At 35.8% G+C, this 18,215-nt stretch overlaps 1 protein-coding gene across 2 annotated transcripts in view; it reads right to left on the bottom strand.

Moving 5' to 3' along the window:
- CPLANE1 (ciliogenesis and planar polarity effector complex subunit 1) overlaps window positions 1–18,215 on the bottom strand; it is a 126,187-nt gene that overhangs the window by 88,241 nt on the left and 19,731 nt on the right. For both annotated transcript variants that reach the window (XM_047093370.1, XM_047093378.1), the window contains exons 12-19: window positions 17,506–17,714; window positions 17,223–17,303; window positions 14,120–14,284; window positions 9,995–10,168; window positions 6,666–6,894; window positions 5,362–5,501; window positions 3,229–3,446; window positions 872–1,036 (exon numbers count right to left, since the gene is read on the bottom strand). In XM_047093370.1, coding sequence (XP_046949326.1) covers window positions 872–1,036; window positions 3,229–3,446; window positions 5,362–5,501; window positions 6,666–6,894; window positions 9,995–10,168; window positions 14,120–14,284; window positions 17,223–17,303; window positions 17,506–17,714 — 1,381 coding nt within the window. The remainder of the gene's footprint in view (window positions 1–871; window positions 1,037–3,228; window positions 3,447–5,361; window positions 5,502–6,665; window positions 6,895–9,994; window positions 10,169–14,119; window positions 14,285–17,222; window positions 17,304–17,505; window positions 17,715–18,215) is intronic.

The raw sequence follows: 18,215 nt of genomic DNA, 5'->3' as shown, positions 1-18,215 counted from the left end.
ACAGAATGGGTACAGTTTCATCTTACATTTTTATAGTAGCTGTATGCAAATTTCACAAATCGTTCTCTCTAAAAAAAGTCTAATTTTCAAAAACAACTTGGAAACTTCTCAAAGTCTAAAGTTTCCTACCAAAAATAGTAAATTCTTGTTTTAAACATAATCAAGGGCCAAATTAAAGACATTTAGGGCTAATAATATTTAGTTCCACATTTCACAGAGACAGACAACTGGCCTACAAAGGATGTGCAGCTGGAGAAGGGACATACCAACAAATGTCCCATCTGACTGTTGATCAGGTAAGAACGCAACTACGACTCAGCTGAGGTCAGTGTGGAAGGGGATGATGGCCCCAGAATCACACTGAATTGCACATCTCAGAAGATAGCAAGGGAGAGACTCCAACTGGTGGAGAGTACTGAAAGGAAACACACAGCCAAGAACCAACTCTAACCTCCCAGGGCTTGACCCCACATTAGTCCCCACAGAACACAGTAGATAGTATTTCAGAGCGAAGTTGGGGTAAACCCTGAACTGAGCTTACATCTTCAATGATGGTGGGACAAAGAAAAAAAGTAACTGAAACTACCTACATATAACTACCAGTTATATATAACTTACTATATTTTACTTTGTATTGTCAGACAGGATGGGACTAACAAAGAGATTCAGTTCAGAGTCCTTATCTTTCAGCAGAAAAAATTTAGTCTGGCTAGGTTGCTTACTATAAACAAACCTGAAATCTATTGATTCATAGTATAGGATTCCTTGGGAAAATGTCATGATTATAAATATTTGGAGATATTAATAAATATTAGTATATTTAAATAGTTTAACATAGCATAGCACATAAATGACTAAGACATCTCCACACCTTCTGCATGACTTTTCTTGCCCATCTCAACTGCAAGATGTACCACTGTGCTACCGGCAAAGAACAGCGAGCTGCCCGGAAAAGCAAGAGAACACGCTGAAGGATTCCAGACACCTTTTGGCGATTATCCTTTTCAGCTTTTAAAAGAAGATCATCACCATCTTCCTAAAGAAAATAAAACAATCGATTCTTAGTAGATAGTAATATGAAAATTTTAAATGTTACAGTGAAAATAAAAATAGTGCTTCTCAAACTAGAATGTTCCTGGAGATTTATGAAGGATATTTTGAGGGATGGCCTCATAGATTTCAACTATAGCTATTTCTAGTGTCAAAGAAATTTCTCTCATCTCAAATAATGTAAAGGGCTAAACTGACCCTAAGCCTAAGTCTTCCCCTACAAGCAGTTAAAGCCCACCACTCCAGACTCCATTGGTAGAATGTTATAAAGAGGGCTCCTTTTAAGGAGAATGCCTTTTCCCTTCTATGCCTGGAAAAATCCTTATATTTCAATGTCGGCCCCTCTGTGAAGCTCTCCTGTTGTGTGTGACTATGGCACTTTGCTCAGACATCCATGACAATTTTCACTAAATTATTCTGTACTGATTCATGTATGTTTCCCACCATACTGAGATCTACTCAAAAGCAAAGACCTTGTCATCTATCTTTGTATTAACATAACGCATAGAATAAAGGCCAGCATGTAGTAGGATCCAACAAACGTTTGCTGAATAAACACTAACAAGCCAGTAGCTAAAAATTAGTTTCTAGAGAATGAGAAAGTATCTAAACATTTGCTTCCCCATCATCCTACCACAGTTACTTCTTCACAGTACTCAATTTTTAATGGAGTATCTGCCCTTCCCCTACATAGCCCATACGATTCAGTGAGAGCTGATACTTCCCCAGCTCTCAGGGGAAGGCCCTAAGGGGCTACAAAATGTACTTTGCATTATCCCTAGCCAAGAGTGACTCCCAGTACCCTTGCCTGGAATGCTGGAGAAGAAATACTTGTACTGTTTTTGTTTTTCCCCTTCTCTCTCCCTCTGGACATGGACAAGGTATCCTTAGAAGCTGCTGGCATCCATTCTGCTCCCACAAAGAGAGATGGACTTAAGTTGAAACTGCCACCTTAGAAAATAAACTGGAGAGAAAGAGCTCAAGTCTGTGGTAGCATAACTGAGTCAAAAGGCTACCCTACTTAACTGGGCTTCTTAATTATGCCAGCCAACTTACCAAGTTTTCTATTATACCCAATCCAAAGGGTCCTAATTGATATAGAGTGATACTTAGGAGAAATCCTACCACTGAGGATTATTTTAATAAAAACAAAATAATAAAATGAATCACTACTAAGGATAGTAACCACTCAAACTAATATCAGCATAGGCTATTCCAAAAATAGCTTAAATGGTATTCCTAATTTCTAAACCAATGTGTTGAAGACTCAGATGTGACAGAAAAGAGAATTATTAAGAAATACAATGGACTATTTATTTCTTCCATGTATAACATATTACATTTGAAATATCAATAAGTGAAATATTTTTAACCTATTGAAATATAACCTTAAATATAATAACAATATAACAAAAAACTCAAAAAGGAAAAGAAAAAAACCAGGTAAGAGATAGAGGCTGCTAATACTAAAACAGTAAGCAGTAAAGAAACAATACCAGAATCATTTAAAAATATCAAACATTAAAATAATTTGCATTCATACTTAAAATCTTAAAGCCAGCTAATTATAATGTTGTGATTTTTAGTGAGAGCAGAGAAAAAGTTCCTGAGAGGAACACTGTCTTGCTGTTTATATGACAGAACTATCAACTGAATAGTGCAGGAGAAAAAAATGACCTATCAAATTAAAAAAAAAAAAAAATCAAAAGAAGTCTTTCAAAAGAATCAAAGACAATGAGGTAAATAAAAGACCAAAATAATGTAGGTCTTCTAAAATCTGACATTTATTATTTATTACCCTAAACAAACATCTATTTTTTTAAAACCTGCATATAGAGAATCCTCTCTTGATTTTGTTTTATTATTGCAATAATTTTAATATTTATTGAATGTGTACTATGTGTCCTAGGCCCTAAGGTAAAAGCTTTTACAGAATATCTCATTTAATCCTAACAATACTATTATTACAGGTACTATCATCATCTGCATTTTACAGATAAGGAAACTTAAACAGTTTAGTACATTAAGATTATACAATTAATAAACAGCAAAGCTAGGATCTGGAAGTTTGTCTTCAGAGCTTGCATTCCTAACTTGATAACTATTATCAAGTTGTCTATTGTAAAATTTGGATAAAATCAACTTTAAATTAATTAAAAGGTTAAGAACTAAGCTTACTTCACTAAGAATAGCTGGCTGAGGACAATATAATGGAGGAGCCGGGAGATACAAGCCGACCGGGACTAAGCCCCACAGTCTCTTAGTGAAGTCCTTGGCAGAGTTTAGCAGAAGTTGAAACGTCTCTGAAAGAATATCTGCATCAGCCATAACTGCTGCTTTCAGTACTTCCTGCACTGAACCAAAGAGGAGATTTGCATCTTCTTCTTCAATGGGATCTACCAAATACAAAATTAAGTAAAATAGTTAAAATTTATATTATGCTGATCCTATTTTGTAGTATAAAATTTCGTACCTGAAAAAAATTATCATCAAAAATGAACATAATGGTTGACATGCAAAACATCTCAACTTCTACACAGAAATTTGATAACAATTGTGTTACTTTAAGATTATAGAGGGGGGGCAGGGGCACCTGGATGGCTCAGTCAGTTGAGTATCTGCTCAGGTATTCGGCTCAGGTCATGATCTCATGGTTTGTGGGTTCGAGCCCTGTATCGGGCTCTGTGCTGACAGCTCGGAGCCTGCTTCTGATTCTGTGTCTCCCTCTCTCTGTACCTCCCCAACTTGTGCTCTGTCTGTCTCTCTCTCAAAAATAAATAAATATTAAAAAAAAAATTTAAAAAAAAAGATTATAGAGGGGGGCAGTGCCTGGATGGCTCAGTAGGTTAAGCACTGGACTCCTGATTTGGATGGCTCAGTAGGTTAAGCACTGGACTCCTGATTTGGGCTCAGGTCATGATCTCATGGTTTATGAGCGCCAGCCCCGCATCAGGCTCCGTGTTGGGTGTGGAGTCTACTTAAGATTCTCTTTCTCGGGGCGCCTGGGTGGCGCAGTCGGTTAAGCGTCCGACTTCAGCCAGGTCACGATCTCGCGGTCCGGGAGTTCGAGCCCCGCGTCGGGCTCTGGGCTGATGGCTCAGAGCCTGGAGCCTGTTTCCGACTCTGTGTCTCCCTCTCTCTCTGCCCCTCCCCCGTTCATGCTCTGTCTCTCTCTGTCCCAAAAATAAATAAACGTTGAAAAAAAAAAAATTAAAAAAAAAAAAAAAAGATTCTCTTTCTCTCTGCCTCTCCTGTGTATGCTCGCTCTATCAAATAAACAAATAAAAATTAAAAAATTTTAAAAGATCAGAGCATAAGACCTTTTGCAAACTTATACAAGATATTATAATAACAACAACTATGTAACAAAAATATACTTGGAACATAGTCCTGAGTTAAAAAATAATAAATGAAAAAATACTGATGGGAAAAAAGCATCAAGAAAGACACCAAAATAAAATACAACATTATGTGAATGCAGCTAGTGGGAGAGTAATTTTTTTTCTTAACATTCCACCATAGTACTTTTTTAACTGATTGAGCCACCCAGGTGTCCCTTTTAGTCTTTTTTTTCAAAACGAACTTTCATGTAGTTACATTTTCTCTCCACTTATTTTCAAAAATATTGGCAAGTAATTATCAAAGTTTTCAGTAAGATTTCCAGGTATTATGCATTCTTTCTGGAAAGAGAAGTTACAATTAGTAAGTTCTAAGAATCTAGAGTTAGAAGCCTCTCTGCTTAATGGAGACAAGAACTAATAAAACCAAAGGGTCCTACAGTAGTCAGCACATACAACCTTAAGTACCCAACTTCATTACTTTTTCATCTAAATGTCTCCAGCTATAAAACAAATTTTACAGGGCTCCTGAGTAAATCTATGTAATATATGTGATATTACATTATTTTTAATTTTGTAATACTACTATAAAATTTTCAAATTAAAAACAAAACCAACTCTGTGATTTATGCACTAGTCAAGAGTTGAACTAAATACTTTTAAGTACCCTCCTGTTTATGAGATTCTACGACTCTATGAGTGCAAAAGAAAATAATCCAAATATAGCAAAATACAACTAGTCAAAAAATATGTATGAAAAATCAGAGTATCATTCAGTTACTGATCATTGTTTTTTGAGCTGGCATAAATTTTAGAAGCTCCCATGATTAAGAATAAATAGCATACTTTTATATTTGATAAGCTTACTTCAAAGTGTTAATATATTTATGGATATTAATAAGCTTTTTAAAATATCAGAAGGTTTATATCAATTAAGCTGATATATATGTCAGACTATATGTAGGTAACACACCTGTAAATTGTTTGTATTTTGAGCCCATTTCATTTTTTGTTTCCAAAGGGGCTGGCCGACCTAAAAAACACTGCAGTTTTTCCTGGAAAATCTGTGCTGGAGTCATATTTATTGGCAAATTCAGACCCTTTTTCTTGGACCTGAAATCACATCAAATTAAGGAAAATGAATCCAAATTCTGAAAAAAGGAAATATTAACACATTAAGAGCTAAACATAAAATGTTAAGGAACAGTGAAATTTACTTTTATTCATCCTCTATTTTAAAAAGTAATAATTGGGGGAAAATAATTGGGGAAATATTACATTAAGGAGATTTTTAAGGGTCTCCAGGATTATGATACTAATATACCTTCCCATCATTATTTCCCATTGCTGCCCTCCATACTACTCGATCCAAATTGAACTAAACTTGTCTTTTGCCATATGCCTTTGCTCATGTTTGGAATGTTATCTCTCTCCACAGCTACTCAATTTGTTGAGATTCTGTCTTTTCTTCAATGCCCATCTAAATGTTATCTCCATTTCCTGTCCTATGCCCATTTGATATTATTGCTCTCTCCACTGCACCACTGGCACTTTTCTTACCGTATTATCTAAATTATAATAATGTTTTGTGCTCGCTTTGGCAGCACATACACTAAATTATAATAATGTTTTGCCTTAATTTCTCTACTAAACTATAAATGCCTTAAACACGGAGTCTATGTACCCTTTAACTTTATATCCATTAAACTACCTGGCACAGAGCTTAGTACAGAGCACTTACTTAAGAGATATACATATGTTGAATTATTGAACTGAAAAATATCAAAGATATAGTAGTACTATAATAGAAAAGTTAAAATATAGAGATTAGATTTATTAGCTTAAAATTCAAACCCTACTTAAAATAGGCAAACTCTCCCATTGACTATAAGCACTTTGAGGACATTACTAACAAATGTGCTAAATAAAAAGGTTGTTTTTTTTTTTTAAATAAAAGATTTAACACAAAAGAGCTGCTGAGCTGTCCAACACAGTAGCCCCTAACTGCATTTAGCTATTTAAATTTAAATTAGGTTGAAAGTTCAATTCCTTGGTCTTATTAGCCACAATTCACGTGCTCAATGGTTACATGTGGCTAACAGCTATCATACTGAACTGCACATAGAGAACATTTCCATCACTGAAGAAAGTTTTATTGGACAATTCTGGACTAAGGATTCCACAAAGTGCATAAATGCCAGCAATGAGAGAAATAAAAAATAGTTAGATGATACTATTATACTGTTTCTCAACCTACGTTTGCCTAAAAATACATACCTTGTGAAATTACTATCATGTTTACAGAATAGTTGGAAGGCCACACCAATTGAAACAGATGTCTTCCAGTCTCCAAGTTTATGTGCCAACCACACAGCCTCTGGAACTAGGCCACCAATAAGTAATAATTCAAGGGCATATTCAACTGTCCAAACATTAGAAAGATTCTGATCTCTTACAACACTGGCCACCTTAGAGTGTTGCAGAGGAATAAGTCGAAGGGACCGTTCTATGTGTAAATAAAAGAAAATGGATATTAACAATTACATTTATCAGAATCACTCCTCCTCACATACTTACATACCTTTTTTTTATTAAGATTTTATTTTTAAGTAATCTCTACACTGAACATGGGGCTTGAACTTTATAACCTGGTGATCAAGAGTTGCATGCTCCACTGACTGAGCCAGCCAGGAGCCCCTATCTCTTTAATTAGTATTTTCTAATAATCAGCCTCAACTGCTGATATGTTATTGGAGATACGTTTTTTGAAACAGTGCTCCAGCTATTTCCCTGTTAACTTTGGGTAAAATACAAGTTAGACAAGGAGATAGCAGCTCACGAAATGCTCTAAAGTGCTAGTGTAGTAGCTATATGTATACACACACCTCCATAAAGTGAAAGAGAACTTCCATAGACGTTTAAACCGTTTGGGGGATTCTTTGATGACTAAAGTTCTCAAGAAAGTGATCTAAAACTAAATGTTGGTTGAATCAAGGTAGAAGCAGGACTATGGGTATCTTCTGAACCTAAACCTGGTGGAATTTGTCACACACCTTACATGGAGGGCCCATCTTTGAAGCAAGTGTCCATCCCGTGCACACTTGCTTCAACGGAAGCAAGTAAGGTACAAAATGGTTTAAAATAATACTTAACATACTCCAGTTTGTTTGTTTTTTTTTTAGCACTGAAGAATATGACTCATTAGTGGGTCATGAAATAAATGCCAGCATTCTTAAAAAATGGAACAGAACAGGATACAGAAACAGAAGAGATAGCATCAGAGTACATTACATAAAACAAATATAAATACAATTTAATGAAAATGCTGTGTCAGATAATATAAACATACAAATGTACACTTAAATGTACTGGGCCACAGTGTACAATTTATTACTGTGGGCTGCTCTGAGAGAGAGGGGGGGAGAGAGAGAGAGAGAGAGAGAGAGAGAGAGAGAGAGAGAGAGAGAATCTCAAGCAGGCTCCATGCTGTTAGCATGGATCTCAGATCTCACGAACCATAAGATAATGGTCTGAGCCAAAATCAAGAGTCAGATACTTAACCAACTCAGCAACCCAGGTGCCCTGAACTGCTATTTTTTTAAAAAAAAATACATATTGCTGGGGTGCCTGGGTGGCTCAGCTGGCTAAGCGTCCAACTTTGGCTCAGGTCATGATCTTACAGTTTGTGAGTTCAAGCTCTACATTGGGCTCACTGCTGTCAACTCTGTCCACCTCTCTCTCTGCCCCCCTCTCTCTCGATCTCTCACAAAAATAAAACATTTTAAAAAATAAAAATAAAATAAAAATATATATTGCTAAGATTTCCACTCACTCCCTCAAAATAAAACTGGCAAATAGTATATGTGGGTTTCTGCTTCTTGAAACAATTAGTTTCTCATGTGATCAACATAGTCTCTCCCCACACCAAACACTAACACTTTGGCTCTTTGACAAACACATTTGGATAGAAACAAAAAATTTCGTCATTCACTTGAATGTTTGATTCTGCATAGGCAAACAGCCAGGATATTGATTAAATTTGTCCTAGCTTTTCATTTACTATGAGAAAGGTATTGTACTATTGAAAGAACTTGAATGATTTAATTTTCTGAAAATTTTATTGCTTTGCTTTCATACAATAAACATCACATCAAATAAGCAACACAAATCCCCAATACATTCTGCCACTAGTTCTGATTTAAAAGATTAATATGAAATCTATTGTAAGTCAAGACTATAGATACCCTTTTTCAAGATACTAGGAAATTAAAGAAACTAAAGGCTATATACCAAGTTCCAGGTATTTAGATTTTTCAGTAATTACTGTCTCAGGCTTAGGAAGAGATCACAAAATTTTCTTTCCTAGCCTCTCCTCTCACTGGGAAGATATTTACAAACAAATATAAATTAAAAGGAATTAAAAGGTGTGTCTTTGAGCTTTTATAAATGTTTATGAATATGTCCAAAATCAATTCAATAATTCTATCACCTTTTTTCCTACAGTGTGAGAAAAATCAATGTTCCCTAGGTATGCAAAGTGATCTGAAAAGATCATGCCAAACAGCTCAAGTCCTATAAATAATATAGGATAGGAAAGACAAGAAATTGAGACAAATTTTCTAAGTCAGGATTTGACCTTTTTTTTAAAGATTTTTCTAAAAACCACACGGAGTGCTACTTCTTCTATTCAGTAAAATGATGCAAACTAAGGATACAATTTGTTGTCAGAAACATTACTACCAAAGATAGGGAACACAAGTGATAAATACCTAGGGCTATAACAAAAAGAGAGCTTAAATGTAAAACCACCTAAATAAATAAATAAATAAATAATAAATAATAAATAATAAATACAGTTGACCCTTGAACAACATGGATTTGAGCTGTGCAGGTCTACTTACATGCAAATTTCTTTTGATAAATACAGTACAGTAATATAAATGTATTTTCTTGTATAATTTTTAAAAAAATTTTTAAGTTTATTTATTTTTGAGAGAGAGACAGAGCACAAACAGGGAACGGGTAGAGAGAAAAGGAGACATAGAATCTGAGCTGTCAGCACAGAACCTGACACGGGGCTCGAACTCACAAACTGCCATGAGATCATCACCTGTGCCGAAGTTGGATACTTAACCAACTGAGCCACCTAGGAGCCCCTCGTATAATTTTCTTAACATTTTCTTTTTGAATAAGAATTCAGTATATTATACAAATTTTCTGAATAAGAATTCAGTATATTATACAAAATGCATATTAACGGTTTATCTTATGGATAAGGCATCTGGCCAACAGTAGTTTATTGACAGTTTCTGGGGAGTCAGAAGTTATATGTGAATTGTTGACTGCACAGGGGGTCGTCACCACTAACCCTGCATTGTTCATTGCTCAACTATAATACTGTAATTAAACAATCCATATTCAATAAAAACAAACCCAAGCAATTACCTTTCTCAGATTTTATTCGTTTACAGTCACTGAGAATCTCCTATGTGTCATACACTAAGCTAGAACAGTATTATTCCCATAGAATAATGATCACTGTATAATATGATTTTAAGTATTATGTGAATAAACAAAGTGAGAAAATTATTTGCTTACTATATTACCTGTTTTAGTATGAAGGGGAGGAAGAACATTCACATTGTGAGGTGGCAAAATGCAAAGCGGCTGATTGGTGAAATAGGCGGCCATGAAGCGAGCCATGGACTGGATAACCTTTACTGCCGCCTCAGGATGAGCACTTCTCGTCATTCCAAACTCAGAATGAGACTTCTCGGGAACTAAGGGATACAGCAAATGACCAAAGGAGATTCTGATCAAACTGTCAAAAGGTAATAATATTTAGGTTCCCAACATTACATAAGAGGAAAATTATAATTTAAAATTTTTTCTGAGATGAGCATCCATTACCTGTATGAGCTAATTTGTTTTTTTTAGGTTTATTTTTATTTATTTTGAGAGAGAGAGAACAAGCAGGGGAGGGGCAGACGGAGAGGGAGACAGAATACCAAGCAGGCTGTCAGCACAGAGCCCTACGACAAAGGGCTCAGACTCAAAAACTAGGAGATCATGACCTGAGCTGAAATCAAGAGTTGGCGGCTGAAATGACTGAGCCACCCAGGCATCCTTGAGCTAATTCATAATAGGTATTTACGCTTCTTGAGGACAATAGAACAGAAATAATTAGCTGATAATTACGAGCACATGCACTTAAGAACCACTGATGACTTTTAGCTACCAGTTTTATTTCAAAACATGGAAGGATAAATACAAAACAATCCAGCCATGATGGATTCACAAGCTTAGATTTCATTATTTTCCCTTCTTCCTTATTTTTTTTTTCTTTTATTAAAGGAGGCAGAGCTTACTACGTATATAATCTGAAAAGCACTACAACACTGATTCTTAATGCTGTCTTCTATACCATTAGATCTGGGAATTACAATACACTCCCATTAGTAAGAATGGCTCATTGTTATAAGATTCTTTTAGAAGGTAGGGACAAAAGGAATGTGTAGGGTAGAGGGAGAAAGCGGGTAAGGGAGTGGGAGTTACATCAGGATTTCTTTTTTTTAATTTTTTTAATGTTTTATTTATTTTTGAGACAGACAGACAGAGCATGAGCAGAGGAGGGTCAGAGAGAGAGGGAGACACAGAATCTGAAGCAGGCTCCAGGCTCTGAGCTGTCAGCACAGAGCCTGACCCGGGGCTCGAACCCACAAACCGCGAGATCATGACCTGAGCAGAAGTCCGACGCTTAACTGACTGAGCCACCCAGGTGCCCCCGTCAGGATTTCTGCAGTAATTCTGATGTATAAATTAGCAGGAGCAAACGTGTCATCCCTATTTGAGAATCAAAACTCAGTAACACAAACTGGCATTCAGAAATTTGAAAATAGTGAAACTGTTAAATATAAATACTACAGTAACATTAATTTTTATGAAATTTATGGCCCCAATAGTAGCAAAATATTTTTCTTTCCCAGAAGTCACTTGATATATTCATAAGGATATTAAGTTCTATATGCATATGGACCATTTCTGTCTTGTCACCGTATATTTCAGCACTTAACACTACTCTTCCTCATAGAGTAGGCACTCAAGATTATTAATAAACTTTTTTTTTCATAAAGGGGATCTTGAGAAAATCTTATTAGCCTCCAAGTAGTATTCTTCATTTGGTCATTAAACATTTGGAAAAATCCTACTATTTCTTCACATTAAAGTTAAAAATACATAGGTAAGAATTATTCTCTCCTGGATAAAATTTACTGTAGGAATTATATAAAGGCAAGATTTCCAGTAATTTTAATCATACAAAATTCATTATGCAAAGCCAGAAATAAGCTCCTTAAATGGAGAGCAACCTAATTCTAAAAGATGATCACAGAGTAAAACTGTATCAATTCATAAGTAAAACAATTTTGAAAGGGTAATTCTGTGTGTAGCACAGTGATGATGTTAATAATGACAATCTTACGCAATAAAAATTATAACTATATAAAATGATTTAATGAGGTAAGTGTGCAGGAAAAAGATAACATAGCAGGCCTGACTACTTGAAAGTTTTGCTTATAATGCTGACCCTTGGATAGCATCTGGGAACTTGGATTTGGGAAAGATTCCTACCACCTTAACTAATGAGAGTGGCTCACTAGACCTAACTGTACAATCAATGTGGTTTATGCTGAACACCTATTTTTCTTCTGAGAGTGTAGAATTTTGGTAAGGGCTAGGCAGAGGGGTGACTACATGACTATCCAGCCTCTAATTAAAAACCCTGAGCACTGGGGTGCCTGGATTTTTAATTGGATGCACAGTCGGCATCCAACTCTTGATCTTGGCTCAGGTCATAAACTCGCGATTCAGGAGTTCAAGCCTCACACTGGGCTCTGTGCTGATGGTGTGGAGCCTGCTTGGGATTCTGTCTCTCCTTCTCTCTAACCATCCCCCACTTGTGATCTCTCTTTCTCAAACTAAATAAATACACTTAAAAAAAAAAAAAAAAAACCTGAGCACTGAGTCTCTAAATGAGCTTCCTTGGTCAGTAATATCTCACATGTGTTGACACAACCTGTTGTTACAGGAACTAAGTGTGTCTGTCCTGTGTGACTCTACTAGGAAAGGAGTCTTGGAAGCTTGTGCCTGGTTTCCTCTGGACTTCACCCCATGCACCTGTTCCCTCTGCTAATTTTGCTTTGGAGCCTTTCATTGTAGTAGATAATAGCCTTGAGTACAACTATATTCTGAGTCCTAGCATCCTCCCTGTGAACACTGAACATGAGGAGTAGTCTTTGAGACCCCCAACCCAGTAAGGTTACACTTAATATATTCTAAACAATAGCCATTAAAAACTAAAACATACATTACTATAGGTTCAATTGACTTAAAAAGTTACATCATGTAATGATAACACCACTGGAAAAAAAAAAAAGAAGAATGTCCAATCAGTTAAAAAGTCACATAGAAAGATCTGTCAATAATGCACAGCTAACAGACCTTTCTGGAGGGCAATTACAGAAATTTATCCTTAAGAAATTATTAGTAATGCTCACAAAAATTTATGTACACTTCAGCACTATTTAAAACAGTAAATAGGTGGCAACAACTGAAATGTCCAATAATGGGGAAAAGGTTTAATAGGCTTCAAAAAAGAATATTATTTACATTAGAAAATATTCATCAAAATATTAAATTTTAAAAGACTACAAAACAATACACAGCTCTAATAATATATACATATAAATGTATACAAAAAATGGTAAGTTATAAGTAATTTTATTTTCTTTATATTTTCCATATTTTCAAAATTATCTAAAATGAACACATATTACTTCCCTAATGAACACAAAGATTTTAAAAGATAAAAATCACAAAGAGCAAGAAATCAATAAACAGTGGCTCAAACAATAAAAACCTAAGTTGGCATGGACTCCATTTAAAACTTCTGATACACTAGGCCTTTCAGACACATTTGCATGCATAGTATACACCTAATAGTTTAGTACTTATAACCATTAGAGATATATTCTATGTTCATATATACCTTTCACTCTCATTATTGCTTAGTTTAAATATACCTCTTTAAAATTTTTTTTAATGTTTATTTTATTTTTGAGACAGAGACAGAACATGAGCGGGAGAGGGGCAGAGAGCAAGGGAGACAAAGAATCTGAAGCAGGTTCCAGCCTCTGAGCTGTCAGCACACAGCCCGACACAGGGCTTGAACTCATCAAACGCGAGATCATGACCTGCGTTGAAGTTGGATGCTCAACAAACTGAACCACCCAGGCGCCTCAAAATAGACCTCTTTTAAAAAGGGGAACTCAGATACTCTGCAGCCTCTTAAGTGAATTTTTAAAAAAGACTCAGAATACCTCAGAAAGTGATTTTCATCATTTTACTAAATCACCTTAAGCAATGGTTAAAGAAAATATAAATATACTAAGGAAAAATACTCGGATACCTGATATTATGCCTAACAAATATGGCTATGAAAAAATAATGCTATTAACTCGGCAGGTAATTACTGCTAAGCCCTGAGGAGACAAAGATTTAAAAAACAAAAGCAAAAATAAAACATGATCCTTGCTAATAAGAAGTTGACAGGCCAAAATTCACCATAACATAATTTAGTCAGAGCAACCAACTTTTGTGTATAAGCAATTTCATATCTAAATGTATGAATACAAATTAATGAGATTAAACATACTGACTGCTGAAATGCATACCTGAACAATCCTCATTTTCTTTTACAGGTAGGTGGGACCACTTCAATATTTCTCTTACTAGCTGATCACACAATCCTTGAGCATCATTTAAATTATAGCTATAGATGTAGCAGTAGAAAAGAGAAAGATAATAGCGTATCTGAAGAAAACATGTCCTTCTTCCTCCTTAAACAAGAATTAAGTTTACATTAAAAACATGTTAGCACAATTTGACAATAAATTATATTAAAAAATAAAAAGGTAAAATAAACTAGATTAAAAAATAAAAACAAGTTAGCAAAAAAACCAAAAAAACATGTTAGCAAGGTAATGTTCTTTTTTTTTTTTTTTAAGTTTATTTATTTAGGGGGCACCTGGGTGGCTCAGTCAGTTAAGCACTGGACTCTTGGTTTCAGCTCAGGTCATGATCTTGCAGTTCGTGAGTTAGAGCCCCGTGTCAGGCTCCACGCTGACAGAGTGGAGCCTGCTTGGGATTCTCTGTCTTTTCCTCTCTTTGCCGCTCCCTGGCTCACATGATTGGTCTCTCTCTCAAAATAAACAATAAAGTTTATTTATTTAAGCAATCTCTACACCCAATGTGGGGCTCAAACTCATAACCCTGAGATCAAGAGTCACATGCTCTAGTGACTGAGCCAGCCAGGATCCCCAGAAAGGTAATGTTCTTGATCTGGGTGCAAAGTAGACAGGAATATTCAATTTATGAAAGCTGTTACTCAGTTTATGTGACTTTTTCTCTGTATTTGTTTTACACTTTAGTAAGAGTTTTTATCTTAAAACAGGTCAGCAATAATTTGTTCTTTTTCATTTTAAGTTCTGAATGATTTTATTATCTTTCATCAGGCCCTAGGATGACTAAGATTTTATCCCAAAAGAGCTACAAATCCTCATCATTTCAGCACTAAAATCCACTAACAATATCTCAAGTACATGATATAAAACAGAAGGAGACATGCTAAAAAAGAAAACCCCAAGAAACCATATGTCTATCAAACAGTTAGTCAAAGAGACTTCCCAAAGGAGAAGAAGCACTATCCAATGAGATAGGAGCCCCTGACCACTGCCTTCAAATATCTGGAGGGTGTTTAGGACTGACACTGTCAGTTGCCTGACCCTTATCCATTCTTCCTGAGCAAAAGAATTCCAATTTTATTTGGAGTTAATAATGAACCCACATCACAATTTCTCACTTAGATGTAGCCAAGTGAAAAAATGACTAAGTTCCAAACCAAGAGATAATATTGTGTAGAACTTCCAGAAAAGCTGCTCAAAGGGAGGTGTACCCTTTCTTGCCCTTCCTGCCCTCCTCCTTCCTGCTGTCTAGAATATGCATGTGATGACTGGGGCTCTAGTACCCATCTTAGCTCATGTAATGGCCTTAAGATTGGAAGCAATGCACTAAGGATGACTGAGTAGAAAAACTAAAGGAGCATGGGTCCTTACTTAGACCATAGAAACACCAAATCAGCCCTAGACTGTCAACTTCTAGTCTCCTTTCATAAGAAAGAGAAATAAACTTCTTTCTTGTTGAAGCCACAACTACTTCCAGTCTCCATTATTAAAAGCCATTCCTAGTACATACAAGTTGGAAATGCAATTAAACATAAAGGTCCATAATGGAACTCATTATGAAAACTTTTCTTCCTCAGAACTTTTCATCTCCTTGAATGCCACTCTTCTTCATCCAGTTGGACAATCCCCAAACCTGAGAACTACATTAGACTTCTTTCTCCAGATCTACTCAGTCACAAGTCCAGCTGATCAAGTCTATTTGGTATCTGTCAAGTGTTACCTCTGTTCTCTAGTACTCCTGATATTGCTTTGATTCAGGACCTCCTCAACTGACTGATTTTCCTGCTTCAATGTAAAACCCACATATCTACACCACACTCCTACAAATGATCTTCCACATTGTACCAAAGGAATCTTTCCAAATGGCCTATATTCATTTGGAAAGTTCTCTTTCCTACATAAAGTATCTAACTGATCCCAATGTCTTCAGGATAAAATTTTGATCCCTTTATATTGCATAGTATGCTCCTTTATCACCTTTTCTCTACCTACCTCTTACCACCCCACACCCAATATTACATACATATGTCATTTGATCTAGTCCTATGAAACAACTTGCAGTTTACCAAATTGCCATAGTTTCTCGTGCCTTTTTGCTTCTATAATGCTATCTCCTTTGTTAAACCATTACCACTGCTTTAACTGGCCAATTTATACTCAATTTTAAATGTCAAGTCCAGGTTTTCCCCAGACCAATGCTTACGCTCCAGCTTCATATTATGGGAAATGTTCTTCTGTGCTTCTCCAGCATGTACCATACAACATAACAAGAGGAGTGCTAGTTGTTTATGTAATCTCTCTTCCATATTGTGGGCAATTTGTTGTTTATTCCTAGTGCCTAATACAGTACTAGGGACACAGCAGGACCTCAATAAATACTGGTTAAATAGTTGAATGAATGAAATATACAAAGCCACAGCAGTCAGAACATAACTTTAATAATTGGCCAAACCTGACCATGTCGTAGTTACAGTCATGGCTAGTTCCCAGGTCGCTAGCTGAGAACTTCTGTCATCCTAGTCACATCCTCAATATCATGAAAGCTATCACCAGTTTCTAGAATCTACATCTTTATAGTCTCATCAAAAACCCCATGGAGACCAAACTTAACCTAACAATAAGTATAACTCAAGGGAAATTCTTGAAGTTGAATTACCTAAGGGCAGAGAGCCTTAGCTTTGTGTTTCTCTAAGTCTGTAAAAAAGGTGGTAAATGCCCAACAAAACATTATTTTATTTAGTATCTAAAACTCATTTTTCCCATTAATAATCACAGATTCCATCACTAAGCAAAAAAAGGACAAAAGGAGCCTTACCTATAGATAACAGAAAAAACTCTTCATGCTACAAATTCCAAGACCAAAAATAATTTTAAAAGCATTTCTGACACTAAAGATGCCTACCATACGTATTCCATTTGAGCATTAAAAAACTGTGAGCACTCCGAAATCTGGAATTATTTTTAAGCTCTACAGCATGTCAAAATACATTCCTACCAATATTATGACAACTACTGTTTTTTAACAATACCCTACCTTTCTCTTGAGTTTCTTGTAGAGCTTTCTTCCACATTAAGACAGACTTTTCATATGATCCTAACAGGAAACACTCTTCACCTACAAAGTTTTTAACCAACAATCAGTCACAGTTAATGAAATTACTTTATAAAAATTTACTTCATTTTAAAATTCAGTAAATAAAGCTCAGCCAGAAACTATTTTGAAAAACAAATAATTGAAACTAATTAATAAAACAGAAGCCCAGTTACTTACATTGCTTATTCACAGAGTTAAAAAAAAATGTTTGTAAATTACTGACCATTGATAGATTTAAGTTCTAACGCCTGGTTCAAGCGAATTCCAGCAGTCTGTAAGTTAGCCTGTATGTGACATAGCAGAGCCTTGACAGTAGATGCTTCCTGTGTCATCTTTTCAGTTAACTGTCTGTCACCATCAGGAAGTCTTTGATTTAACTGTGTTTGATACCATAAAGTTTTGTTGTACAACACTCTCCAGAGAACAGCCAATCTGCACACAAAATTAAGTAATCATCAAAACCAAATTTCAGACTAGGAATAAAAATATGTACAGCCTCCTACTTAGTCTTATTATTTCTGCCTGTATTCTTCATTGAAACAATAATATATATACAAACTGATCAGATTTAAATATAGCACAAAGTCCACTGATCAAAAAAAGTATAATACATTTTTTAAATCTTCATGGTCATTCTTCTATAGTCATTCTTTTTTTTTTTTTTTTTTTTTCAACGTTTATTTATTTTTGGGACAGAGAGAGGCAGAGCATGAACGGGGGAGGGGCAGAGAGAGAGGGAGACACAGAATCGGAAACAGGCTCCAGGCTCCGAGCCATCAGCCCAGAGCCCGACGCGGGGCTCGAACTCACGGACCGCGAGATCGTGACCTGGCTGAAGTCGGACGCTTAACCGACTGCGCCACCCAGGCGCCCCTATAGTCATTCTTCTTACCTAAACCAAAATCTTTCAATACTTGGGCATGTATCATGGCT

The sequence above is a fragment of the Lynx rufus genome, unplaced genomic scaffold (genome assembly GCF_022079265.1).
Source record: "Lynx rufus isolate CCGP_SWC_20201006 ecotype Redwood Valley unplaced genomic scaffold, mLynRuf1.p SCAF_1, whole genome shotgun sequence".
In the NCBI taxonomy this organism is placed as follows: Eukaryota; Metazoa; Chordata; class Mammalia; order Carnivora; family Felidae; genus Lynx; species Lynx rufus.
This window is presented reverse-complemented; position numbering and strand designations above follow the sequence as displayed.